We start from the raw sequence: 27541 nt of genomic DNA on the forward strand, positions 1-27541 counted from the left end.
GAAAGTGTGAATCTTTATGGAGGTGTTTATAGATGCAGGCAGCACACCCTCACAGGATGTCATCTATGCTAGTCACCTTCCGTTCTGTAAAAGGGTTTCTTGCTACCGAATCTGAACAACCTACAAATTCCTGAACTGTACACGAGCAGAGTGCTGCATGGAAAAGCCTGTCTTGGTGGATTTTCCAGTATGAATGAGGGAAAGTGCAGTCTATGCGGTGTGGTTTTCCATTTCTCACTCGGTGGAATTGATGTCAAAAGCTAAACTCGAGTTATTATATTAAATTTTTAATAAAAGAATGACCATACCAAACACAAAGTACAGAGTGTCTAGAAAAACAAAGCATTACAATACTTGCAACAACAATTGCATAGAACAACCTCTCAAAAACAATACACACAGTGGTTTGGAGACAAGATGAACAAGACGAAACCGGAGTTCAACCCCCCTCCCACCAGTAAGTGCTCACTGAGGATTTTGGGAATTGAAAACTAGAGTATGTGGTACTTAATGAAAACGATTTAGATCACGGGAACAGCAATAATATTAATTTCAACAGCGAACATATGTTGAGACAGTCACACATCTGTACAGGAAGCAGACTCTCTGTAAGTGTCCCAACAGGAATAGCAACTAAAAGGTCAGCACCCGAGCAAGCAGTTATTCCTCGCTAAAGTGCCCTTGAGCAAGACACCGACTCTGCTGCAGATGTGCCAGTGCTGCCTTGTACCCTGCACAGTGCTCTGACCTCCTTGTAATAGAGGTGCACTCAAAAACTGCACTTCGCAGACAAGGATTGTACAGTATTACAATATTATTACATTTTGCATCATTTGTGATGGAAATTAGGACCTGGTCAGTGACCTTTAAACAATCATCAATACCAAGAGACTTGATTAAACAAAAGGCAAATGGAAAACAACGAATAGCCTAACTGTGTGGTGGCTGAACCACATGGTCTTGGCCCTTTTTGGTTAATAAATTGGGTTAATTCATTCATTATTATTGCAATTCTCCAGATCTGGCCCACCATGCTGAGTCTAACCCAGAGGTCAGCCAATAAAGCAGTCACTTATTGCATTTCACTAGCATCTACTGCTGCTCTGCAGTGCAGCAAGAGTAGATAACAGTGTTGACAGTGCACACACACTAAACCTCATGAGGAAATGTACCGCTGTGGGTCCTTAAATACCATTCAAAGCCCTGTATGTTATTCAGACCCGATATATATATACCCATTAAGCTTGAGCCATTCTTCTTGAAATATTACAACAAACCATCTGTTACACTTTCAATATCATAAATCATGCATTTAGTCCCAGTCTGGTCTTAAACTCTTTTTTTAAGTTTATCGACCCCTTCGGGAGGCACTTAAACAGTTGAGCTCTACTCTACACCCACAAACAAATCTGCCTCTGTTTATTTCCTCAGTCTGTATCCATCAGCTCTGCAGGAGCCTGCTGAGAGGCTGCAAACAAAAACCTCTGAATTCTCATTCAGACTCATTATTAAATTTCATAATTCTTCCTCTTTTGTGGTGAAAACACAGGAAACAAGGATATTTGTTTTTGTCTTTACACATCAGTGTAGTTTCATAAAATTCCAGACTGATGTAAAGGCAGCAAAATTATATCTATAAGGCTAAAATCACAATTAAATGCTTGGGTGAACAATAAATAAAGAAGATTAAAAAAAAAAATCCAAAATAAAGCAAGGCTATGTAATTAATATGTTAAAATGATACTTGAATACATTTTAGTAAGAAGTAGAGTAGGGTTGACATCTTTGTCATTATTTGCATACTCTTGTATAATAAATGATACATAGTTTAGCTTTTTCTATTCTATTATGCAGCTGCATCCCTGATAGCTTTGGACTATATATCTTGATTATCACATTTCTGATGCAGAATTCATACTGTAGAAACACTGTACATTCATGCAAGTTTTTTTTTTAAATAAACAGTGAAGGGCTGCATTTGGAAACAACTGAAGGATGAGCAAACCTGTTTGGATTGTTTAAACACCAACAAAAACAGCCTGGAAACTTGAATTATGAATGTCTAGAATCTTACAAAAATGCACAAGCTCATGAAAGCTCAATTAATCCATTTCCCAATTGGGCGTCTTTGTGACAAATACAACATAACAGTTACAAAGTCATGATGTGAAGGGAAGAAAATAAGTCCGCTTTGTAACAGAAGTGCATGCAGGAGAACACCTATTGGACTTGGATGGCTTTGTACTCCTTTTCTATTTCCAACAGAAGCGAAAGAAGCAGCAGAGAACTTGTTTTGTTCTTGTCCAAAATTGTTGGGTTTGCTGGGGAGTGTTCACAGTGCCAGTCGCCAAGAGGCCGTATGTTTTGACAAAACATCCCACGGGATCAGTCTTAGTTTAGCTGAGCTGCTTCATGAAGAGGCATATGTGTGGTCTCATCTAGTGAGGCTGGATCAGGAAGACAGAGTAAGATTTCATCGAAACGTCACATCGAGCTCCAGCACTTGAAGCGAAGAAACTCCCAAGCATCATCGTCAGAGAGGCAGGTCCAACTCTGCTATGCGTGATTGAAATATGAAGACAAGATATGGATAGACAAATACACACACATACACACCTGACCCCTCCACAAGCATGCATACATAAATGTACCCATACACACACATACACACAGCCACACTAGAACGAGGATGGTCGTATGGATGTGTTCAGTGGCTGCCGTCATCCCAAGTACAATCATTCTTCTGCTTGGCCAGTTTTCGAACCACTCTCTCCAGCTCTTTGCGAGACTTTTGCTCCTCCTCCAGAAACTGCTTCATCCATTTATTCTCCTGCAAACACACACACACACACACACACACACACACACACACACACACACACACACACACACACACACACACACACACACACACACACACACACACACACACACACACACACACACACACACACACACACACACACACACACACACACACAGTGAAGTTGGATCAAAAAGAGGACATTTCCTTTGAATATAGGAGGGAAGCAATTTATACTAACAGTACAACTGGATGATACAGACTTATCTTACTCCTGTTAAACTAAATAAATATAATGACAATAATTGCTAAATACTTGTTTTAAATTTAAAGAGTCCCATGGAAGTCGGAGTTACATTTTGTGGGGGAGAAAAGTGGGGCGAAAGTAAGGGAAACAAAAAGGTGTTTTTGTCACATTTATTTTTATATGCTGCTGAATGTTATTAGTAAATTTGATTTTTAAAAAACGATTCCAAGAAAAACCAGCAACAATGTAATCAGTTTTGGTTCATTCTCATGTATCGATATTTGCCTTTAGGCAAATCGCATTTCGGTTGAGCTTTTGTACATTACCACATCTGTGACCCCCCCATTAATGTCAGCAAGCACAGTGGCGGCAATGAGAAGTAGGACACAGGAACTATGTGGCTGACCTATGTACAAACACATAGACATAATGGTGTAGATGTGAGCGATGATTGCAAATATTTACCTTTTTCAGTTCATGAACCTCATCCTTTAAAGCATACACAGCATCAACCAGGCTCCTGAAAGAAAAACAGAAAATATGTTAAACTTTGCTGAACAATATTAATAGTTTTTTTTTCTCCTTTTCATTTAAAACATCTTTTGCATATCAAGGTTATGCTGGCTTCCAATTCAAAGTCATTTTGTGTGAAGATTCATGCCTCAACAGCCTCAACAGGATCAATATCACATTTCTGAATCTAATTACAGAGAAAATCAGGATCCAGATACAAATGATAACAAAGTCTTGGTTTTCACTGTTACGCAACAAGTAAATGAAAGCCTATTTGCCAGAGTAATAACAGGCTTACTTTTCCTCAATAACCGTCTGGCCGTTGCTCTTCATCTCCTCCACAATGATCTTCTCTTCCTCTGGCAGAAGCACCTGAGGGACACACTCTTTCCGCACCGCTGCATACACACAAATGAATGAGAAAGCTTGAGTCATCAAGCTGTATCAGCTGTTGAATATGTGCTATTTAAAAAGGCATTAAAGAAACAATGTTTGTCTGTGGTTTTTGCCTCAAAACACACACCTGTGGTGGTCTGGTGCAGGCTGGCTCCCGTGCAGTACGCCTCAATCACCCTCAGTATCTGAGCGTCCTCCTCCAGGGCGGCTGTGCCTATTGAGATTATAAGTATCATTAATACACACTTCATTTCATTCAGCAGATGGTGTCACACACACACATTACTGGGTTTGTTTTAGGGTAGCCACTGGACGCAATCATGAAGAACAAATTTATTCAGATAAGAATCACACACTGCCCTGATGCAATGAACATACAATCACATTAGAGGAGGTTGTGTAATGTGAACACACTTCTGTATTATTCATGTAAAGGACGGCCTCAGGTGTGGACTACGGATTTCCACACACCGACAACACTTTTTTGTTGCAACGATCAAGCTAATTCACACAATATGTCAGCTGTACATCTGAATTTCACTTCTGCTCCAATTCCATATTTCAGTTTTACTTTCAAAATCAACCATAGCAATAAAATTCACTCCTCCCATACATTTTATATTATAGTAACATAAAAGTCCTACTTTTCCTAGTCTGAACCTCGTCATCAGAGGGCTTGCGGTCTTTCTTCCTGTTGCCTGGCAGGAACTTCTTCATGGGCCGCGGGCTCTTGCTGGAGTCCTGCAGGAGTGCAACATTAAATTCAGTGCATCTCTCTACATGCACACACATATGCACACACACGCAAAACACACACTGCTACAGACACCTGTAAAGCCAAGGCTCCAAACAGAATGCAAAGCTTACAAGGATGCACATCCCTTATGAACAAACAACATCAAAAGAACAAAATTCCATCAACAAACAAGGCAGCAAGCATGTGGTGATGACTGTGACCAGACCGGCCCACTAATCTGTCTGTGCTAATATGAATCCTGCCTAACAGGGCTACACAAACCAAGGCAAACCAAATCAAATCACATTTAATAACATAACATACATTATTTCCATATTATTTCAAGGTACTTCTTATATCACAAACATTGAGTCCTGTCAGCGAAGTCAGTAATAGTCAAGGTTACCTGAGAATAGAATGTTTATAAAGCCATGGGAAAGGAAGCTGTGATCACATTTGACATTTGTTTTTACATTCTTTCAACCCACAATGCTGTGGTTTTATGAATGAGAGGTTAGGGTCTGAAGACAAGCACACTGACTATTTCCTCTACTGAGCACATTAAAAGCTGAGGTGTGATGAATAATTAACTAATGAAAGGAGTTTAGTCATGGTGATGTGCTTATACCCATGCAGATGGGTGGTGCTAACCTGTGACTGACTAAACATAATTTTCTTAGAACACTTTACATGATGGGATCTGCCCCATGCCCTTGGCTGGAATGGAGAAGCTTTGTCAAACTCACCATAGGAAAATAGAAATCAGTTCATGGGGCATCCTTAAACTCTACCACCGAATCCTAAAAGTCCCTCATGAGAATCAGGGGGAATCCTTGAGTGCATCGTGTCTCGTAGAACTTCTGACAGACTCAGTGAGTCACATTACTGCTGGTGCACAAGACAAAGCGCATTTTCCTGAAGTGTACCGAGGTTATCTCTCCTTATTGGTTTGGTGCTCTGGGATTGGGATTGTGTACAACACTCGGAGGGAGAGGTGAAGTAGGGTGGTGTGCCAATAGCAATTCAGTGGCACGTTGCAGTTTTTGTGCCAAGATTGGCAGCGTTAAGCTCCATCCCCCTGCTTGGAGTACACCCATAGTGAATTATGCACAGCGCACACGTGTTCTCTGATATTTACACGGTCACATTAAGGCAGCCTAATTGATTTTTATAGCCACTTGGCACAGGCACAAGGCCCTGACATATGGTCGCCTTATAAAGTTATTGTGGCTAATATTTTAAACAATTGCCTACACATCCAGCAGAAACAGAGGAGCTTCATAGAGCATTAATTTGGAGTCTGTTGAAAGCCACCTGGCAAAAAATGAATGTGTCTAATTACATTCCACTATTCTTACTCCATTATGCATAGAAAACAAACTACTGCTGATCATTCAAATGTGCAAATACATTCAGGGCTGAATGACAGTAGTGCTCTGTGTCTAGATTTCCAAAAATAGCACCCCTGGTAGAAATGAGCAGTGTTGCTGCAACAGAAAGGTTTTTTGAATAAATAAATGATACCATACGCGGTGACTGACACCTTGACTGACTGCAGAGAATGAGAGGGAAAAAAAGAGCAGACGCGCAGGGCTACAGAAAACAGGAAACCAACTGATGACAATGAAAGAGGAATGAAGCGAACAGAGCAATGGCATGCCAGCTCAACATTGGGGCAAACACACACACAGGCAACCCCATCCCGCCCCACCCTCAAACCACATCCTTACCCCCCCTTCACTTCACACACACACACACACACACACACACACACACACACACACACACACACACACACACACACACACACACACACACACACACACACACACACACACACACACACACACACACACACACACACACACACACACACCTTACCTTCATGATATAAGACATCCTCTACAGAAGGCAAGATGGGGAAAGAGAGAAAAAGGGGAAATGTGCATGAAAAAATACAATGAGCGAAGGATGTGATAGAGAGTTAATGGTGAACATTTTTTGCACCCTGTCTGCCATTCACCCATTCTTTCTCTGAGCAGAATAGGGTGACTACCTCATGTAAAAAAAAAAAAAAAAAAGGAAAGATATAAAGAAGAAATGGAGAAAACTTGCCAGAGAGGTGGTCATGCATTCAGAGGACTGTGCATGCAAGAGTAAATGTGTGAACTTGGTGTTAAAACAGTGTGGCGAAGCACTGTGTATATGATAACTGAAAGTTTAACAGTGCTGACTGATAACTGTGCAAAAGCTTCTACCTCCCACGTGGACCTGAGCGAGAGTCAACACACTCAAAGAGAGGTAGCTCATAAACACTAGCTCACTCATTGTTCACTCCGTGTCAGAATTAGTGATCATGCTGCTTTTACTGGAATTTACTTCCTCAGAACATAATCACAACCTGGCATCTTTCAGTTGAACTTGCAGTAGCCTTAAATCTTTTTTCTGTATTAATATTTGTTGCCACTTTTCACTGTCAACATGTACTATATCTAGCTGGCCCACGCACTGTGCTAAGTACTAATCTATATATTTCCTGTTGTCATCACAATGAAGTATGAGGTTTTTAAAGCGTGTAACCACTATATATATATATATATGCTTTATTGTAAACTTGTCAAACATCACAAACAAGTTATTGAATAACAAGAATAGTACTGTTCCTGCTACTCATGGATACAAATATTCAGCAATAGCAGAAATATTTGTAATCCACCATGTATAAAGACTAAAAAAGTACATAACAAACGGCTAACATGGCAACACATTACAACTTGTGGTGTATCCAGATCCGATCGCACCACTAAATCAATTCTCATCTTTGGTGTGCTTCTATCTTTTATCTGTTACTGTTAAACAATTAATGGATTAAAGGTGTGTGTCAATGTGTTACTTGTGTGTCTGGTGGGAAGTTTTGAGTAAAACAGGACACTGGAGGTCTGTATAAAGTACAGACAGAAACAGGGGACAGAGACGGGGCTTGTAGAGGAGGGGGACTTCTTGCAGTTTCTGACTAATAGTGTGCTGCCCGACTGCTTACAGGAGAGACATATCAAGCTTGTGTAGGTTTGTTTGTGCATCTCTACATACTCCTACCTCTTTGTATCCCAGGGCAGCAGAGGGCTTGAGGGGAGGTGCAGGACGCAGGCAGCTGAGAGACCAGGGCTTGCTGATCTTCGGTGGCTCTAGGGGGCCACGACTGACAACACTGAGGTTGCCCGGGAGGGGCAGGTGAGTGGGGGTACCGACCATGCTCAGCGGCTTGCCTTCTACAGTCTACATGGAAAAGTAGAAAAGACAAGTGCGAGAATTATTCGTGCAACTTAAGATGAGTAAACTGTCACCTCAGATTTGTCACACTTTTGATATCGTTTTGACTTTATACTGTATGTGTTGGTGTGTGAGTGTGTGTGTGCATGTGTGTATCCTAACCTTTGAGATGGTGCCTGCAGGGCTGACACCTTTGGTAAAGGGCTGAAGGTGCTCTAGCCACTCCTGTAACTCCTGGGCACTGCTACAGAACACTGTAATACGGTCGATAATGCCTCCTGCAGAGTCAACACATGCAGAGAGCAGCTCATTTAGGGCATGTAGGTGTCATTTAGAAATAAAATTAAGTTTTTATTCATTCCGTGCTTTTCAAAACAAAGTTACAAAGCGCCTTACATGGCCGAAACCAGGATTAAAACATTTCAGGAGCCACGAGGCTAAAAATAAGATCATAACAATTAAAAAGTAACATAGAGGTGATGTAGAATTAAAGAAAATACAACAGAATAAAAGACCCCCATCAGTAAAAATAAATAGATAAAACATTTTGCAAAATTAACCAAAATGGGGCAAATAAACAGGCAAAATATAGAAATTAAAGAATAAAATAACCATAGCCAATATATAATAAATAACAATAATAGTAATAAAATATTAGACATTAAGAATACAAACAAAGCTTTTTTTTCTTAAACAGGGATATGTTTTAAGAAGTGATTTAGACCAGCAAAGATTCTATTTCCTATGGAGGCTGTCGAGTTGTTGATGTTGATGTTGATGTTGACTGTAAATTGATGGTGCCGTTTCATACATCTTTAATTGAGTCAGTTTGAACCTTTTCACTAGAGTCCTGGTATGGCAATCTTAATGTACAAAACAAAAAAAGACTGGGTACCATATCAAGGTGGTCAGCTACATCATTGGAAAGCAGCAGTCCTCCTTGTCAAACATATTTTATCACCAGGATCCATTTGTGCAGACCATCCTGTCTTTGTCTCCCTTCAGGTCAGAAGTACAGGGTCCCAGGGCAAAGTGCAATAGATTTCAATAAGTGTTACCTTTTAACTATGCACTTTTTTCTTATGTTTAGCACCACAGAACTTTATTTTATCCTATAAAAATTCATCTTTGTATTGATGTTATTGGTATAGCGTTATGTGTCTACTGTCATTGTTTATCTGACCTGAACTATACAGCGTGAGTCCTGTGAAGCAACAGGTTTTGGTGATTGTCATGGTGGATTTTTTGCCAGGGAGGTTAAGGGATTAGCAATTTAAAGCTTCAAATGTACTGGATTACCTGAATCCATCTCAAGGTGTGTATGTTATGAAACTAAAGAAGTGGGGTGATGCAAACCTGTGATGTCAAAGGCATAGTGGGCATTGTCTGCATCCTCCCCATGTCTTGTTACTGTGGTGCCTGTCAGGGGCAGTCGTCCCTGAATGCGATAAACAAAGAAAGAAGAAATAAAACACCATATCATAGGTAAGAGATATGTGGTACATGTAGTTACCACCTTAAAATAATGAAGTAAAGTGAAGTGAAGTTGGAATTATGTGACCATAAAAATGAAAACTGATACAAATGGAAAGATTACTTTTATAAGGGAAGGTTCATGGTATGGTGTACCTCACCTGATAAATAAAGCCACTCATCCGGGGACTGGCAGAAAGCATGACTAACACATTGGGGAAAAGCATTAGATAGCGCTCCTCTTTTTCCTGCAAGAGAAAGACAAAAAAAAAAGATTTGGTTGCCATGTGACCTACTAGTAACTAGTTTATGACTGCGGCAGGTTGGCTGGTAAAACAAAAGGGTTTTCATTTATGGCTGTTTTTTTTTTTTTCATTCGTCAGTGAAAGGAAGTAGGGAATGGGATGCAGGATAATTATCGGGGCCAATAAATTATTATATATTATTCCAGTAATTCAACTATAGCCGATAAATGATTGGTTGATCATTTATTTTGCATTCTTATGCTTAATGCTCTATGAAAGCCAAAGTATATTTAGTAAAGTTTTTCACTAGAAAAATAAATAAAAGAGTCTTTAATCTCTAAAAGAGTTTTTTTTGTATTTTAAATTTGGTTAGGTCAGAAATATGGAATATCAAATCTTCATTCTTTGCTCACTACTCCAATCCAATCCACTTTATTTATATAGCACGATTTTAACAAACACAAGGTTTCCAAAGTGCTGCACAAAAAGATATACAGAATAAATAGATAACACAATAGAAGCACAATAAAAAATAAACAAAACACTACATATTAGCTTGTCTTACCCTCAGGTGTGCAATAGTAGTAATAGAAATGAGACATTAAGAATAAAAAACAGGCTTTTAAAAAAAAAAAAAAAAAAAAGGGATACGTTTTAAGAAGTGATTTAGACCAGCCAAGATTTTTTCCTATGGAGGCTTAAAGTCTTTGATGTTGACCATAAATTGATGGTGCTGTTTTATACATCTTTCACTGAGTCAGTTTGAACCTTTTCACTAGAGTCCTGGTATGGCGGTCTTAATGGACAAGACAAAAAAAGACTGGGTAATATTATCAAGGTGGACAGCAAGATCATTGGAAAGCAGCAGTCCTCCTGGTTAGATTTTATCACCAGGTCTTGAGGACAGCAGGATCCATTTATGCAAACCATCCTGTCTTTCAGGCATTTGATTCTCCCTTCAGGTCAGAAGGACAGGGTCCATACTTTGCATATTCTACTGGTTATGAACTTATTTTTAAAATACAAAAATGTGCATATTGTGCATCCCCAAAAGGAAGTTATCTGCAGCTGAACCCGTTCAACAAGCTGGATGTGAAACCCTCTTTATTGCAGATGCTAGAATATCTTATCTCAAGTTAGCAATTAGAAATTAGTTGGCTAAGCAATGCTATTGCTATATGAATGGAAAAAATGAGCTGATAAGAAGGTAGAGCTGCAAAATAAACATGGTAACTATTACGGTGGTTGGAAAGCGGTTGGCAGTGATTAAAAGAGGTTGAATCCAAATGTCTATCTTGGGCTTTCTTCCAACCACCGACTCAGAGTCGACCCCTACACAGAAACCACACAAGAAAGAGTCCTACACAGGTTTCTGTTCTGACAGTTCAGGGGCATACTGAAAAAGCGAAAAGGAGGATGGCACTGTAACACACACGGTTCATGGGATGTTAGAACCCTACAACACCTTTGGGCAAAGAATAATGCTTCCCATTTGTTTTAAATAATGACAGGGGGTGCTACGTTTCCGAATTTAAATTAACACCAGTACCCGTTACTCGAAACAGTGAGACTAAAAATTAGAGCACTTCGCCTAAAGGTCCCGTTCACACTTCCTCCATCTGTGCATCAAACACCACATACATTCTCAATCTAGAACAAAAGGTGACAAATAAAGACCCAATATCAAAGATTCAGGCTGTGGAGAGATTATCTGATGGATTACTGAGTCACTTTGACTCATGAAATAAAAGTTATTGCATATTTAAGGAAGGCCAATGCAGCTGTCTGATTGGGTTTAATTTGAAGACTGAAATTAGAAACATTTTTTACTGAGCAATTAAGACAACTGCATGTCTAATTGCTAGTATGTGTTATAGTGGAGAAGGGGAGGTAATGTATGTAGTTGGCTTCATTGAGAAATGGACATGGCCTTTTAAATGTGTAATGACAGTTAAAGTATTCCAAAGTCTTTTAGAGGTGGGAAAGAAACACACAGAAGTCCTTACAGTCTTCTCTGTACATACAAATGTTATGTAATGCATCCAAATCCTGTGACAGTTTTCCTATTACGATCCCCATCTCCCACCCCATGCAAGACACCATCACTACACTGAGCAGCTCCTTCAGCAACAGACTCCTTCACCCCAAATGTGTGAAGGAGAGATATCGTAGGTCCTTCCTTCCTGCTGCTGTCAGACTGTTTAACAACCAGCACACTGCTCCCAGTAACCCCCCCCATCTCGGCATCAATAATAATAATAATGTTGAAAATAACAATGTGCAATATTCCATACCATACCATATTCACTGTGCAATCTATTACCCATGTGCAACTGCTGCTGCTAATATTTGTGCTATCTGTTGTTGTGGATTCTTACTGTTTTTTCTCTTGTACATAGTGTTTTTATTTATTATTTCCCTACTCTTACTATCTATCTATCCCCTTTGACCCCACAGAACCCAGGGGACCCTAATCTACAGCTTTCACTAAGACAGCCAAATCCTAACAACTAGATGGACACAAAAATTTACAATTGATGTTAGTTGATGACTGGTGATCCTGGGATGTGTTAAACCTGACACGTCTCTCACCTCACTGGATCCGTTTTTCACGTGGACCTGAGACATGTAGGCCACGTGACCCAGGCTCTTCATGCTGTCTCCCTCCCAGGCCCGCACTGGTTCTGACAAAATCTGGAGCTCCAGGTTCTTGCGCTTCCGCAGATCCTGGCACTGCGTCTAAACATGCACACACACACAAAAATAATATAATGAATTAATATAATTCCTCATAATTCATTAAAACAGTGAGATACACACATCTTATTTGGGCTACTTTGGAAATAACTTTGCAATTCATTAATCATTTCTATCAAATATGTGACACGAAATTTGTGCTTGCTTACTGGTAACTATGGTATTTTACGGAAGCTTTTGGTTGAACATCATGCTCTCTTGCCTTATAGAAATACTGAGTAACGAGCAGCAGGGTATTTTTTCCCCATTATGGATATGGCTTTATCAACGTAAGCATTAACTTCCATATTTACTGTGTATGTGGTTTTTTTTTTTTTTTACTTCTTTGTCAGAGGTATATGGAGTAACCTGAAACATAAAGTAGAACATTTTCAGGTGCCAGGCAGGGGCTCTCCCTCTTCAAACAGGAAAAATGACAATGCAACATCTGTCATTTTCCACTGCACATTACACAAAAATCTGATTTGGTCGACGGAGCACTGCAGATGAAATGTAACCAGCATTTCTTAAGCACCTGCCCACCCAACCACACATTCAAAAAGCAAAATGAGACTTGCAAATTACAATAGTCTGTACTGTGTGATGCTTTTTTTCCCGCTTTCCTGTGCAGCCGTGCCGCAGAGACACGTGTGAGTCACTTCATCTATTTTTACTAGGAACTATACTGGGGAAATTGTGTCTCAAAGTGATCGCTCAGGTACAATGTGGTTGCTCGTTTTCTTCTTCAGCTCCTCTGAAAGAGCATTTCAGTTCACACCCACTGTAGGAACGACACGATCACGCAACATGCAGCTGAGAAGAAGCTCCGGCAACTTTCATTTCTCTTCTTTCCCGTCGCCACAGTTGTGCTTGATTATGAATTGCTATGTTACGTGTCACAAAGGTGACATCATAAAAACTCTACACAAATAGTTAGTTAATTAATATTAGAGCTTATGATAAAGGAAACCGGCATAAATTTGAAATTCAGATTTAATTCAGCCATATTTTATCCTTTAAACAAAAACAGTCTTGAATTTTGTTGTGGAAATAAATAGATAAACTAACAAAAACAGAAAATCCAGCACATTTACAATCCAATAATTGACAAGTCACATGAGAGGCTTACAGGTTCTTTAACTAAGCCTTGTTATGTAAAAAGAGGAAGCCAGATCCCTGCTGGAGATTAGCAAAGACAATATAGTTTGAGGGTAGTTTAAACATGCAGAGCCCCCTGGACGTCCCAGACTTACCACTAGGCCCCTAAATGCGGCTGTTGCCTTTACAATGTCAACATAGTCTGGGTGGGCTTCCTGTGGCAAACAGAAACAACACATCAGATCAAACATAGCAGTCTATATTAAGCCCCTGAGTGTGAAAGCAACACAACTATACACACAATATGTATTCTGTGATATAGATAACAAGTCAGAGATTTTGTTTTTAATACATTGTCAAACATCAGTAGTCATTTCGTTTTTAAGGTTAAATCAAATCAACAAAATCTAAATAGCTGAAAGCTGACTAAACTATAAAATATACAGCATATTATTTTGAATGAATTTTGTATAAAACACTATTATTTCAGTATGTATTTAGACATTATGTGTTTATTTTCTCCTGTACCTCCACATGTCTCTCCAGCTCCTGCAGCAGGGTGGGGTATTTGTCGAGCCTCATGAAGGGCTTACTGAGACTGGTGGTCAGGGTCAGGATCCCTGGAGCACTGGCTCCCTGGCTCTCCATGAACTTGTCTAGCTCCTCACTGTTAAAACACACACAAATTTCTAAGGGAATAAACTACAGGTTACACAGCAGCACCCTGAGTTTACAGGTCAAGGTTCAAGGACTGGTACCATAACACCATTAATGCTAGCACAAAAAACAATATTAGTGATTTTATTTCTAATATTTAGTGTACATTTAACATTTATTTCAATATAAAGTTGATCATTTTCACTACATATGTCTGTGGCTGCAGATGGTACACAGACACAGTAGGGCTAGTATTCCCGTATTTTGCAGACAATAATGGTTTTACAGTCAATTTTCATATCTGCTACATAATGTTAGAGAGTAATTTATTCAACATTGTGTTACTTGTGTGGGTTAATTTAAGAAAATTAGATCCAGTAAAAGCTAAACTACATAACTTTTTCCAGATATGGCAACATGTTTACTGTACGTAGATTCATTTCCATGGTACAGTAATATCATATTTCCTAAATAGTAAATGTAAAACAACCCAGCCTCTAATGGATTTTATCATTGCTGTAACTAACACTGTGATAAACATTCAGAGTATCACACCTGTGATGCGTGTGAGAAAGGACCTCAGGAAACTGTGATGGTGCTGGCTTATAAGTTTAAAAGACAGCACAAAGTAGATCAGCAATTTTTGAAACTGGACTGCAACACTCATTGCAAACCTGAAAACACGGTTTGAATGTCACACCATTCATGAGTTTCCATGATCCAAAACTTAAAATCATACAGTATCCTGTAGCAACACTACCTGGTAACACTGGGTAAATGTGAATGTCACAAAAAATGTTCCTGCAACTGACTGAATGCAAATGTGCTTACAGTGAAAAAGTGCCTCGCTTGCCTGTCAACATAACCACAACTTCATATATCCTGTCAACAGTCGGCTTCCTGTGTGTAATTCAACTTAATCTGCAGCCCACAATATCAAACCTGAATAGTCACTTCTACATTATTAAAGATTGTACCATTTAAACAGCACCACACCATTTTGCTATTTCACAGTGATTATCACACTTAGCAGCAGCTCCCACTCAATGAGAATAATGCTTTTTAAAAAACGTGATAACTTTTAGCACAGTTACTCTTTGTGACAGCTCTGACTCGGTTTAGCCTCCTGGTCATTTACAGATGGGAAGCGGAGAGACACCTTGTGGTTCAGAGCTAAACTACAGCTCATCAACAAACAGAAACAGAAACATCACACCGTAGCTTGTGAAATCACACAGCAGTGACCCAAATTATTGTGAAAAAGAAGAAAGCAAGCATAGTCTGATCGCTCCAAACCGTTATTACCTTTGAGCCTTTAACACATTAAAGTGCATGTCCATCAAATAGTCATTTTCCCTTTTCAGACTATTTCCATTTGAATACCTTTTAGGGGCTTGAAGAGGCAAAACTATACAGAACTCCAAGATAAGAAATAGCTTTGTGAAATAAAGATTGTTTGTGTTGCAGAATATTGTTTTTTCCCCATATTTTCTACCCATGAAATCACCTCAGTTCAGTTCACCCTTGTGACCCCTTGCTTAAATTATATAGTTTTAGGTATTTTAAGAATTTAAGGACCATTTTCAGCTGTGCACACTCCACATTTCTACAGGCTATTTTCCAAAGAATACCATACCTGCATTATTTGTATTATCTACGATTTACAGAAACACTTGATTAGACGTTATATGTTGTTTTGTCACATTTATATACATTTACATACTCCATTTTTTTCACTTACTAGAAATGTAACTGTTTTATTGCTAGCTGTATAATAGTTCCATGTTTATTTTGACCTCTCTTTGTTCAGCTTTGTTGTCATTGTTTTTAGATGTATGTTATTTCTATCTCTACTCTCCTGGAACTCTTTGTAACATTGAAAGCAACAAAAAACGTTGAGTTAAAATCCTTGTTTCTGTACACATACCAATAAAGCTGATACTGATTTTAAGCTTTATTAGTTGAGTCAGTCCATTACAATGAGGCACATAAAATCAATCAAAAGCATGAAAACCTCAACCTGAAATTTTGACTAAATGACTTAACACAGTTGTCATGTGAAGGCAGGGCTATACATTTGCACCATTGATCTCAATTCTCAAATACCTTGATGATTTAAAAATCAGACATAAATGTTATAGTAGTGAATGGCTGATTTGGGTGCAGGGACTGACCTGTGGTCAGTGAGGATGCAAACAGTTGACGGGTGGCTGGAACAGTAAGCCATGTACAGGGTCTTGATCTGACACATCTGGTTTAAATAGCAGCCCGCCACTCGCTGCTGGCCCTCTGAGACTCTGAAAAGTCGGAGAGACAGAAAGGAGGTTAGAGAGGTGAAAAGAGTGAAGAAAGAAGACAAGGGTTGGCTAAAGAGGAGAGATATGTTAAAACACTGAGATTGTAATGATGATTTCCGAATAACTGAAAAGCTGCCATTATTCGGGGCATCTGTTTTTTCCTGTCAAAGATATTTTACTGACAGGTACAAAACAAGACCAGTCTTGCATGTTTGAAACCTTGCAGAACAATTTCTCAGACTAACACCCCAAAACTATAACATCTTAAGATTTCTTTAACTTTCTTTAACAAAACTGGATTTTTGTTTGAAAGCGTCATGCTTAAATTATATAGTTTTAGGTATTTTAAGAATTTAAGGACTATTTTCAGACTGTGCATGCTCCACATTCCTACGGGCTATTTTCCAAGGAATACCATACCTTCTAAGATGTATGAATGCATTTTCCTTCCCCCAAAACAGCCATTTTGTTTTCAGTAGCGGTGTATGTCAGAGTTTCCATTGTAGTGCATGAATGAATGCACCAAAAGACATGAAGACTTTTCAGATCATAAAAATGTGCAAAGATAGTAACTTTGAGAAATGTATATTGGGCTGCATGATCACTATGATCGATTACCTATTTTTTAGTCTTTGCAAGTTGATGTTTGTACCATGAAGAAAATAAGAGGAAGATGTGTCTGGGGGGGAAGGAAGTGATTGCAAAAAAAAAAAAAAGTTAAGAATAGTATGCTTTGCAGAACACTTGGCAGTAATGTATAATAATGTTTAGAGTTTAGTAAGTGAGCACTGTCCTGTAAAAGCATTTGATTGTGTCTTACAGAACAACTACAGGACGGTGTAACAAACATGGTCCAAACTACAGACTACAAAGGATCACATTCATCATGACTTACTTTGTACAGTCCTCTAAAGCCACACATAGTCCTTGCTGGAAGGTGAGGATCTCCTCCAGGTTTCCACACAAGGTGGCGCTGTCTGCACTGCTCAGCCTGAATATACACATATTTAGCATAAGTGGAGGCATGGATGATGAAATATGAAAGTGCCGTGAACATGATCATCTATTAGAATTTCAGTAAATTCAAGAATATCATTTATTAACTTATTTCTAAAAAATGTCATATGTTTTATATAGTAATCAAAGAGAGTTCTGTGGGAATCCACATCGCCCTCAGCCTTAGAACGGTCCAGTGTGTAGGATTTAGCTGTGTAGTTGCAGATCCTAACTCCCTTGCTTCACCCTCCCCTTCCAAGCGTGAAGGAGAAACTATAGTGGGTGCGAAATGCCCCTCATCTACAGCCAGTGTTTGGTTTGTCCCCTCTGGGCTACTGTAGAAACATGGCAGTTCAACTTGGCTAACTCCATGGAAGGTGACCTGCGGCATCTGAAGATAAAAAAGGCTCATTCTAAAGTAACAAAAACATAAAGATTCCTATATTCAGTTGATTATACACTAATAAAAACATAGTTATGCCTATTATATTATATTTCTGCCTAAAGATCCTCCTAAATGTTACACACTGGACCTTTTTGATGTTATTTGCCCATTAATGGATCTGTCACACTTGTGATTGCTCTTACTTGTCACTGGTTTGGAGGGGTCGTAGATAACAACTCAGCACTGTTTGCAATTCCTTGACAAACTCCCGCTCATGTTCCAATATGTCCTGTACAACCTGCAGACGCAGCACAATCAGCAGAATACTTAGTTACTCAGATTCCAGGAAAGAACAGTATTTCGTAAAGGAACATTTTTCAGGTAAAACTGGAAGATCTGGATGTATTGGTACACAATACTTCAGCAGTACTTTGGTTCTTTTTAGTTTACACAAAAATGAGAAAGTGATGCCTTACTGATGAATTATTTAAAATGGGAAAATTACTTGGAGTACTTTGAAGTTGACATCAAAAACAAGAAAACTCCAGTTAGAGTACTTGCTGAAATCCATCACTTTCCAGATCTTAGCTCATTTACTCTGCTAGATGATTTTAATTGTATTTTTGGGACCAACTCCAATAAACAGTTAAGATACAATAAGTATTATCAAGACCTGCGTAAAAATGCAGAATTTTTTTCTAAATGTTTATATTGTGTATATATATATACACATATATGTACAATTTTGACTCACCACGCTGTAGTAGTTCTTGGTCAGCTGAGTTCCTTTAGGAGACACTGTCTTCTCTGTAGAGGAGATATGAAGATTGGAGAGCTTCTCAGAAGTAATTGATAATAATCATTGTAAAGAATCAGGAAACATTTATACTGAATATCCAGACAATAACCTTCTCTGAAATAAGTAACATCCAATTAAAGACATTCGTTTTAACAGCGAAATGAATTTTAGATGATATCTTTAGTGACATACACAAATTACAATGAACCACTGAAAAACAATGGACTTAAGAGACCTCAGTATTTCTATCTCATATTATCTTATTTTATGTAGCGTTAATTAGTGTTTACACTGGTGGGTTGGAACACAAATAATATCAAAAAAAATGTAAACAGAACAATGCCACAGCAACATTCTAATCTACTACACCATACACTTCCAAAATAAGGTGCAAGTTACCATGCAAGTTTAGCTAAATGTGCATTTTGTATGATATATGTTTATAGTATACATATACACACACACACACACACACACACACACACACACACACACACACACACACACACACACACACACACACACACACACACACACACACACACACACACACACACACACACACACACACACACACACACACACACACACACAGGAATGGTGGCCCAACTCACCGCAGGGTTTGATCTCCCGGACGTAGTTACTGGGGAACCAGCCCGTTTTGCCATTGAGCGACCCCTCCCACCATCCTCCCTCCTCCTGCCGCGTCACCAGGATCATGTCACCTTTATTGAAGGACAGCTCATCCTCATTGTTCTGCTTGAAGTTGAAGCGGGCCTTCACCATCTGCTGCCCACCTCCACCGTTCTCAGACATCTCCTGTTAGAGAGGTTGTCAGAGACAGTCAGCAACACAAACACAAATCTCATGGATGTGTCAGCAAAAAGTTCTGTATAGATGTGCACAGAAAAAATATTCACCCAATCTTTGACTTGCATATTTTGTCTTTAAATCTGGCTACAGTATGAAATGATTTGAGCTTCTCTTGGTGTAATTATTTCTTAGTTGTGCAAGGGAGTGCGATGTGTAGTCATCTGGGGTAAACAACTACTAACAAAGTCAATATCAAATGTATCAATGTGCAAAATGTGGAATGAGTAGACAAGAGAAAGGCAGAGAAAGTAAAAAGAGATCATACCACTGATTTGGACTGCCTACGCAGAGAGCCTTTGGATTTGGCAAGTGTGTGTGAAGATGTCGACTGACTAGGAGAGGAGGCACCGGACTGCGTACATGACCTCTCAGCAGCACAGTCTATGGACACACACAGAGCAAACGTGGAGCTTCTGTTATTTCGCATACATCAATGTTTGAACTTGGGACTCCCTGGTCTTGTTCTCATCAGGTGAACAACATAACTTCACCTTGAAAACACACACACACACACACACACACACACACACACACACACACACACACACACACACACACACACACACACACACACACACACACACACACACACACACACACACACACACACACACACACACACACACACACACACACACACACACACACACACACACACTTCGGGGGATGACAAGTTGATGATAATTCATGTGAGTATGGTCCACTGCTCTGCGCAGCCACAGGACACACACAGGCTACACATTTACAATGCCTGATAGAATAATGCGATTTAACCAAAAGTGGCACACAGCTCCCAAATAAGATCAAGCGGCTGTGAAAAGCACAGGAACATGCAGTTTTAAGATTATAATATAAATATATGTCAGTGATCGCTCATACTGTCTATGTGTATTGTGGTTCAGCAATTATGTTTATTTTGACTAATTGACACACATTTAACACACATTTCCTCCAACCCTGTCTCTTATAAATCCAATTTGTGTTACTGACACCCAACCCCTCGAGTGTCATCACTGAGCCACTGCAGCAGACAAACAGTGATTTAGGGTCACTAGCTGCCAGCTGTCCTGCAATGTGAGTGCAGTCCTTGAGATGCACTGACAGAGGTATCAATTGTGTTGCCATTACTCACTTGAAAAGTGACACATGGCTGCTATGCAGCCTCTTTACGGGCTAACAAGCAGAAAGACACTAACGGAAGACTCCCCTATCAAATGCCAGCTGGATGCTAGCCAGGCCCACTGTCTAATCCTTGCGCAAATTACAGAGGAATCAAAAATAATTAAGAGTGCACCTTCAGCTTTAGTAACCTCTTATTCAGATCCAATAAGGGGCAGGCTATAAAAGTGACAAATGCTTTGGTGCACTTTCACTTACAGGCAGTAAAATGTGCTTTGGTATCATTATTTATGTAATCTTGTTTTATCAGCATATCATCTGGAACCTAATGTAATGTATGTTAAGATGGAAGAAGGCTGGAGATTCCCCACTGTTTTCCATATGCCTAGACATCAGGGTTCATCACACTGAGGATTAACTGGTATGATATAAAGGACACTGAAGGCAGTGGGACAGTCCACATGTACTGCAGGTGGGGCTCACGGATCCCACATGCCACTCCACACGCACACAGAGAAGCCGAGCAAGCCCTTCTGTCAGCTAAGCTTGGTGGTTAGCGCTGTTATTTTTGAATGCAGGCAATGTTCAGAAGCATTTACCCTAAACAAACTTAAATGCTGAGCAAAGAAACACATAAGCTAAGCTTGGAAGAGCATCACGAGTAAAAACACAGAGGCCTCTTATGTTTGATCATATCAACAAACTTGTGACTAATCCACTGCAAATCAAGTTCACTTTTGAAGACGGGAGAACAGCTGCTGGGCATAGCCAGCCCATAGAAGATTTGCATATCAAGCAGAGCCCAGAACTGACAGAGGCTTCTGGTCCCTATCTCACACTGTGGCACTCATCCTCCCCTTCATTTAAGTGGATCCAAGGGATTGATCATGTATTAACATAGTTACAGCAAGTGTAACAAAACCCCAAAGGAGGGTATTATCACAAAGTGTTGAAACAATTAGCTGATTAAATAACGGGTCAAAAGACAATGATAATAAATGAATCATTTAAGTCATTTATCAAGCAAAAATGCCAAACATGTTGCTGCTATCATTGTAAATTGAATATCTCGGTTTTGCCCTGTTTGAAGACGTCGCCCAAACTGAAGATTCTGACATTTGTAGACTGATCAGTTAATCAGAAACATGATCAACAGAATAATCAGTAATGAAAATAATCTTTAGCTGCAGCATTATGCTTCATCCTTACTGTCATTCAGGTACAATGTAAGGCACATATCCATTACACTGTTTACAGTAATGTCACAAACTCAAATAGCCTGGAAGATTATGCATTTATTATAAAGCACACAGACAAACGCTGACTTAATAATTGTAAGGCTGCTGGTTCTCTGGCAGCTGTGAGCTGGAAACTGGAGGGAGACTTCTCCAGCGCCCACAAACAAGGACTCTCGAGTGCAGCAATTAGCCCCAAACTGCTGATGGGCTGCTGCACTGTGAACCATTTTATGCTGCGTCCTTATTAAAGAAATGCACTTGGTGAAGGGGCTGTGTGTGTGTCTAAAAGTGATACACTCATACGCAGTCACATAATGCAATTCGCTTCACTGTCAACGTAATCTGAATATATAAAAAAAAAAAATACATAAAATGAAAAAAAAAGAGGATATTGTTCAGGGTTTATCGCGCTATGGATGCACATGAGTAAATATGGCACCCAGCGTGACACAAACACACACTGCTATGCCAGCTGCCCATGGGTAACACACCCGAATCATGATTTTGAACGGCTGCATGGTCAAACTCTGTGTAAGACCACCGTCATAGAACATACACAGGGCAAAATGCATCAGCTGGCCACTTCTAATATGAAGCTACATGTAATGTTTATTCATTATATAAGCTTGTTTACTGGAATGTTTGCGTGAAGTGACAAGTGATGGATAAACACTGAAAAGGAATTTTGTGCAGTAGTTACAATAATATACAGGCTTTCAGTGAATTCAGGTTTTTTTTGTGACATTAGATGCTTCAGTTTCTTTAACACATCAGGATACTGTAATGTAAAAACAGACTAAAAACCACCCACTACTCTTTGATTCTTTACTTTCAGAGAGGACAAAATATGATCAAGCAGTACCCAGTATGGAAGACTGGAGATAGAGAGAGAAACTCTTACCTTGTGTGGCGAAGTTGACTGCCAGCAAAGTGGTCAGTACCTTGCCAAAATTCTCGCCAGTGTATAACCACTCTGGTTCAAACCCCTGGATGGAAAAGGAACAGAGAATATGATATCAGACCAAACACAAAACCCCAAAACCATAAAACCATCTGTGCATCTAACCTGGAATCCATCAGAAGTGGAAGGAGGGAAAGTCATAATTAAAAACTTTTTCTACTACTATGTTTTTCTTGTTAAGTGTACACAGACAGAGAGAGAGACTCATTCTGGGCTGCAGCAGAAACAATAGAAAGACACACTATGAAACGCACACAGGGATTTGAATAAGCCTATAACAAGACAGAGATAAAAACCGACATGTTGAGCATGACCCATATTTTATGACTTAGTGGTTTATAATAAAACAGACAGTGCCAGACTCATTTGCGATTCACTGTGCATTTGCGCACGCGCGTACACACACACACACACACACACACACACACACACACACACACACACACACACACACACACACACACACACACAAAGTCACACTGCTTGCTCGCTCTGTCTCAGACAGCTATCTTCTTTCCTCCAGTGGATAAGGTTTCACATATTAAATAAAACATCTTAAATACAGAGTTTGAGTAGTACAGCCGTGGTCATGAGTTGTGTACAACCTCATTCAGAGTTAAAGCAAGTGTGACCATTACATCTCTAGATAAGTGATCAGCCTAGGGGTCTATATGACAACCAAGATTTACCCAGCTTGCTTTTCATCATGAAAAAAAAAAAGTAGCTAGTTATAAATAGTTAGCTATAGGCAAATGATTTTGTAACACTGGTTTAAAAAATAAGTACTGGAAAAACCCATGGACTGATGAAAAGAAATGGAGTAAATGGGTCTTACATCACATTATCGACCTTGATCGGGTGCCAGTTTTGAGATCTAGACCATGGTTAGGGTCAGTTGTTTCATCAATCAGGCCAAATAAATCATCTCACGCAGTCTATAACCCAGCAAAAAAAATCTGAGGCTTTGAGCCATAATTGGCAGTTCCTCTTTCTGCATCTCAGGGCAGAAGTGAAAGCAGTATGACTGCTCTCTTTGTGTAGTCACAGGACAAACGGGCACTATTTGCAATGGCAAAAAAAGAGAGAAAAAGTTCTCTACCCATGATCACATCACTGACCAAAAGGATGGGTAGGGCTCGCTGTAGCGCCACAGACATCCTTCGGCCTATACATGATGATACATACGACAGTGGCTCCCCTCCTTCAGAGCCTTCTGCCCATGAGCTACTGGCTGGCCGCAAAAGGTCTAATTATGGGCTGAGGCAGGGTTAGCGGATAAAAGCAAAGGGGGACCTCCCAAGACATAACAACCCAGCTGGGCAGAACTACTGAACCACTTTACTTTGCAGTGAGCCAGGCTTGCTGACTCAATTAGCTGTTTAAAGAACCCAACTGATGTGATTCAAGCCCAGAAAGGATTATTTATAAAGCTGGAGGAGAAATGACTGTCCAGTGTGGTAGTCACACACAGGCTGGTAGAGACAGAGAAAACTCCCAACATCTGCAAATCATTTGCCCCGTTCCAATATTAGAACATCTTTTTCAGCCGCACAGCCTGCAGTGTGCATACAGAGGAGAGTTTTTAACCTGTCACTGCAGCATGAAAGAGAAAGGGAATTTAGAAGGAAGTAAATACTGTTGAATACTTAGTTGTAGCCATTTAGAAACTGAGGCACAAGTCATAAGAACAGTTCCCATTTCTGTCTGGTCAGTGGGAGTGACAGACAAGCCAACACATGTGAGGAAAACATATAAGCACATCACAACAAAAGCAAAGAGTGACTTTTAAATCTTCTCTGAAAACTGCAGTGGGGCTGAGAGGGCTAAGTAAGGAGATAATGAAGCGAGAGGTCAGGCCATGTCTGTACATTAAACTTGGACGGATACAACTTACCTCCACTTTCAGGGTCGAGCATCCTCTTAAAAACTCCCTGATGTTGGAAAGGCAGTCGGCTTCAGTCCTCGGTTCCTGGCAATACTGAGCCACACACACACACACACACACACACACACACGAAATATAAACACAGACCTCGGCTTAGTATGACAGACAGACATCTGACACAAGCACTTAACAGTTATATAGCGCCGATGCTACTGCCATGTCAGCCAGCGCCACGTATAAAAGCGACAACAAAAGTAACACTGTTGTCCAAATGTGGCAACCTACAGTTCACAGAATAACTGTGGATTCTTCCCTGCGTCTCCTCCATGCATACATAACAATTAACAAGCACATACGCGTCAAAGTAGCCAGATTTTAAGCAAAACATCCGCTCACTTTTCAAACTTTCAAAATAAAAGTCGCACCAACCGCCGCGGTGCCAACGTTCGAAAATGAAAATGGAGGATACGTTTGGCTCTTCCGTAAGTGAAGTCCAGACTGTTGTTTTGTAGAGAAATGTATAGGAGCCAAACAGAAAGAGACACACACACAAAAAAACCCCACACACGATAGGACAATAAATAACACAAGAGAGAAGTTACTACTTCCGGTTTTATTCTCGTTACTGTTTCCAGTTGCACTGACGCCTCTTTCTTCAAAAAGGGGGCGGTCGCACCGGGAAGAGCCGAGGTTTGCAGGAGGAAGTGACGAACTGCCTTTGCAACTGTTGTTTATCATTATCAACTTTGTCATCTCAACAACCAAAGCCTAACATGTTATTAACGCTGACTTATCACGTCAAAAGTTGTTTAACAAGTGCCCAACGCCACCCACACGACTGATCTCTCCAACATGGCCTACAGTTCAATGTTTCACGCACTCTTCGCTGCCGACTTTGCCCTGTTTGGTGGGTGTTCACGCCGTCTCACTCATATGAAGAATGCGGAACATTTTCCTCGCTTCACAGGAAACCACATCTTGAAATCTCACGTCTGTAAAGTACACTAAATGCAGCGGTCATGTCGATGCATTACGATTTATACAAAGCCGATGGCGACTAAAAGTTCAAGGCTCGAGTGCCGGGAGCGACTAACACAAAAAAAAAAAAAAAAAGGAAAGGCCTGCTGCTGAGAGAAGTTCATGTCGGGATCAGTTTAATCAAACCCCTCCCTTCCTTTCCTTTCCCTTTCACGGGAGCCGTCGATCAATTGGCGTTTGTTTACTTGTGTTAAACTTAAATCAACAACTCACCTTGGGAGTGAAGCCAGGTATGAGCCGCTCCGTGAGCTTGCACAAGACGACCCCATCCTTTAACGATGTTTTCAGAAACTCCTCGGGGTCCGCTATGTTCTTTTTAGGCGAGCTGAGCACTCCTAGGGATATTAACCACGTTACTGTCTGCTCCTCTGGATTCATAGCTCCACAAAATGATCATTGCCTAAGCACGCATTGCTACAAAAAAAAAAAAAAAAAACTGGCGGCCTGTTCCGTATCAATATGCAACTCACATCCGCACTTCTGCTAGAAGTTAAAAAAAGGCGGTGGGGGGAAGGACGACGCTGTTTCTATACGCAAAACTGATGATCACCCCTACTGGCAAATAGGCACCTCAACAATACACAGGAGGATTTTTTTCCACTGCAAAGTAGCACATGCTGGCAGAGGGCACTTTCTCTCCCGTATTGTATTACGAGTTAAAATGCAGTAAGGATCAGAAACACCAGCAGGGAACTGATATCTGATTTGCATCAGCATATTTCGCAACGCCAGAAAGTACCACTTCCTGTAGGAATAACTCGGGGCATGTGGTCTGCTAACATACACTATCAAGGGTTATCATTATTACTGACTCATAGTATCTACCTGCAGTTTGAGATGTGATCGAGATGGGCCATGCTCAAGTTTCCTGACACAGCAATTTAAGTTGTAGGACTTTTGCTGTTTATGTTGATGGGATTGGGATATTTGCAGGAGGAAATCACAAATGTCTCAATATATAGAAATAAAAATAGTCAAGTCAAAGTAAATCATGGTGCATGCTTATTTATAACTATTAGAAAATAAATACTCAAATACTCCAGAGTCACAATGAACTGTAACCAGGTACCACAGCCCCATTTTAAAGATACATCAATAACCAGTTCAGGGGAGAATTGTGCCATTTCCTTTAATAAGACAAAACTGAGAAAATGACCAAGATCTTCTTAAAGTCTTTATTGAAAACGCCATAAAATGATAAGAAATAGGAATTTGAACAAATCCTCAAGCCTGTGTTCTTCCCACTTCAACACGTACTTCCACTTGAAAAGGATTCAACCAGCCTTCTCAGCAGCAGCCTGTGCCAGCATCTGAAAGACAGTGAATGTGAAAAATAACTGATTATATATCAGCAGTTTTCATTTTACAGCAGCACAAATCCATTATACGGCAGCCTTAAGTTACTTCATGTTTTGAGTGCGAAAGAAATGTACATTTATTTTGCAAAGAACCTCCATATTGTAACCGATACTCGTCATCGCCCACACTTACTAAGGTTAGTCTGGTGAACGTATCTGGTGCACTGCTCTGTGGTTTCATTGGTCCAACACCTTCAGGACACACAATTCAGGTAAGTTGCAAGGGCAGTTGCCTTGGAGGGGTCATCCTGCAATGAGAACATAGTATTAACATGTTGTCCTTCTCTTAATCATGTATTCATGTATTCATAAGACATCTGAAAATGATTTTGTAGCATGATTTTGGTCCGACTGCGAATTTGCTTCAGCGATTGTGTCCAGTTGGGCCGTTAGGACGATCGTGTTCTTCCAAAGGTCT

General features: G+C 40.0%; 1 protein-coding gene across 2 annotated transcripts; it reads right to left on the reverse strand.

Moving 5' to 3' along the window:
- Window positions 1–271: 271 nt before the first annotated feature.
- Window positions 272–26413, reverse strand: arhgef6 (Rac/Cdc42 guanine nucleotide exchange factor (GEF) 6). Of its 2 annotated transcripts, XM_051418875.1 has the most exons (22): window positions 25979–26413; window positions 24737–24820; window positions 22783–22867; window positions 19790–19905; window positions 19266–19470; window positions 18607–18659; window positions 18056–18150; window positions 17367–17462; window positions 16349–16471; window positions 14046–14184; window positions 13673–13732; window positions 12276–12422; window positions 9600–9686; window positions 9322–9403; window positions 8128–8243; window positions 7792–7971; window positions 6577–6597; window positions 4604–4700; window positions 4087–4173; window positions 3862–3961; window positions 3516–3570; window positions 272–2830 (listed from the first exon to the last, which is right to left on the reverse strand). In XM_051418875.1, the coding sequence occupies exons 1-22, from the start codon at window positions 26141–26143 to the stop codon at window positions 2708–2710; spliced, it is 2316 nt and encodes a 771-aa protein (XP_051274835.1). In that variant the 5' UTR covers window positions 26144–26413; the 3' UTR covers window positions 272–2707. The 2 variants fall into 2 exon arrangements, with proteins under 2 accessions (XP_051274835.1, XP_051274836.1); XM_051418876.1 differs by lacking the exon at window positions 6577–6597.
- Window positions 26414–27541: the final 1128 nt, after the last annotated feature.

This window comes from Dicentrarchus labrax, unplaced genomic scaffold, assembly GCF_905237075.1.
Source record: "Dicentrarchus labrax unplaced genomic scaffold, dlabrax2021, whole genome shotgun sequence".
Taxonomy (NCBI): Eukaryota; Metazoa; Chordata; class Actinopteri; family Moronidae; genus Dicentrarchus; species Dicentrarchus labrax.

Excerpts from the sequence above, each read along its gene's own strand:
- arhgef6 (XM_051418875.1), bottom strand. The coding sequence starts at position 26,143 with ATGAATCCAGAGGAGCAGACAGTAACGTGGTTAATATCCCTAGGAGTG. Across the intron at positions 18,660-19,265 it reads CCGGGAGATCAAACCCTGCG|AGAAGACAGTGTCTCCTAAA; the intron begins GTGAGTTGGGCC and ends TCTCCTCTACAG. Across the intron at positions 7,972-8,127 it reads CTGCAGGCACCATCTCAAAG|ACTGTAGAAGGCAAGCCGCT; the intron begins GTTAGGATACAC and ends TTTTCCATGTAG.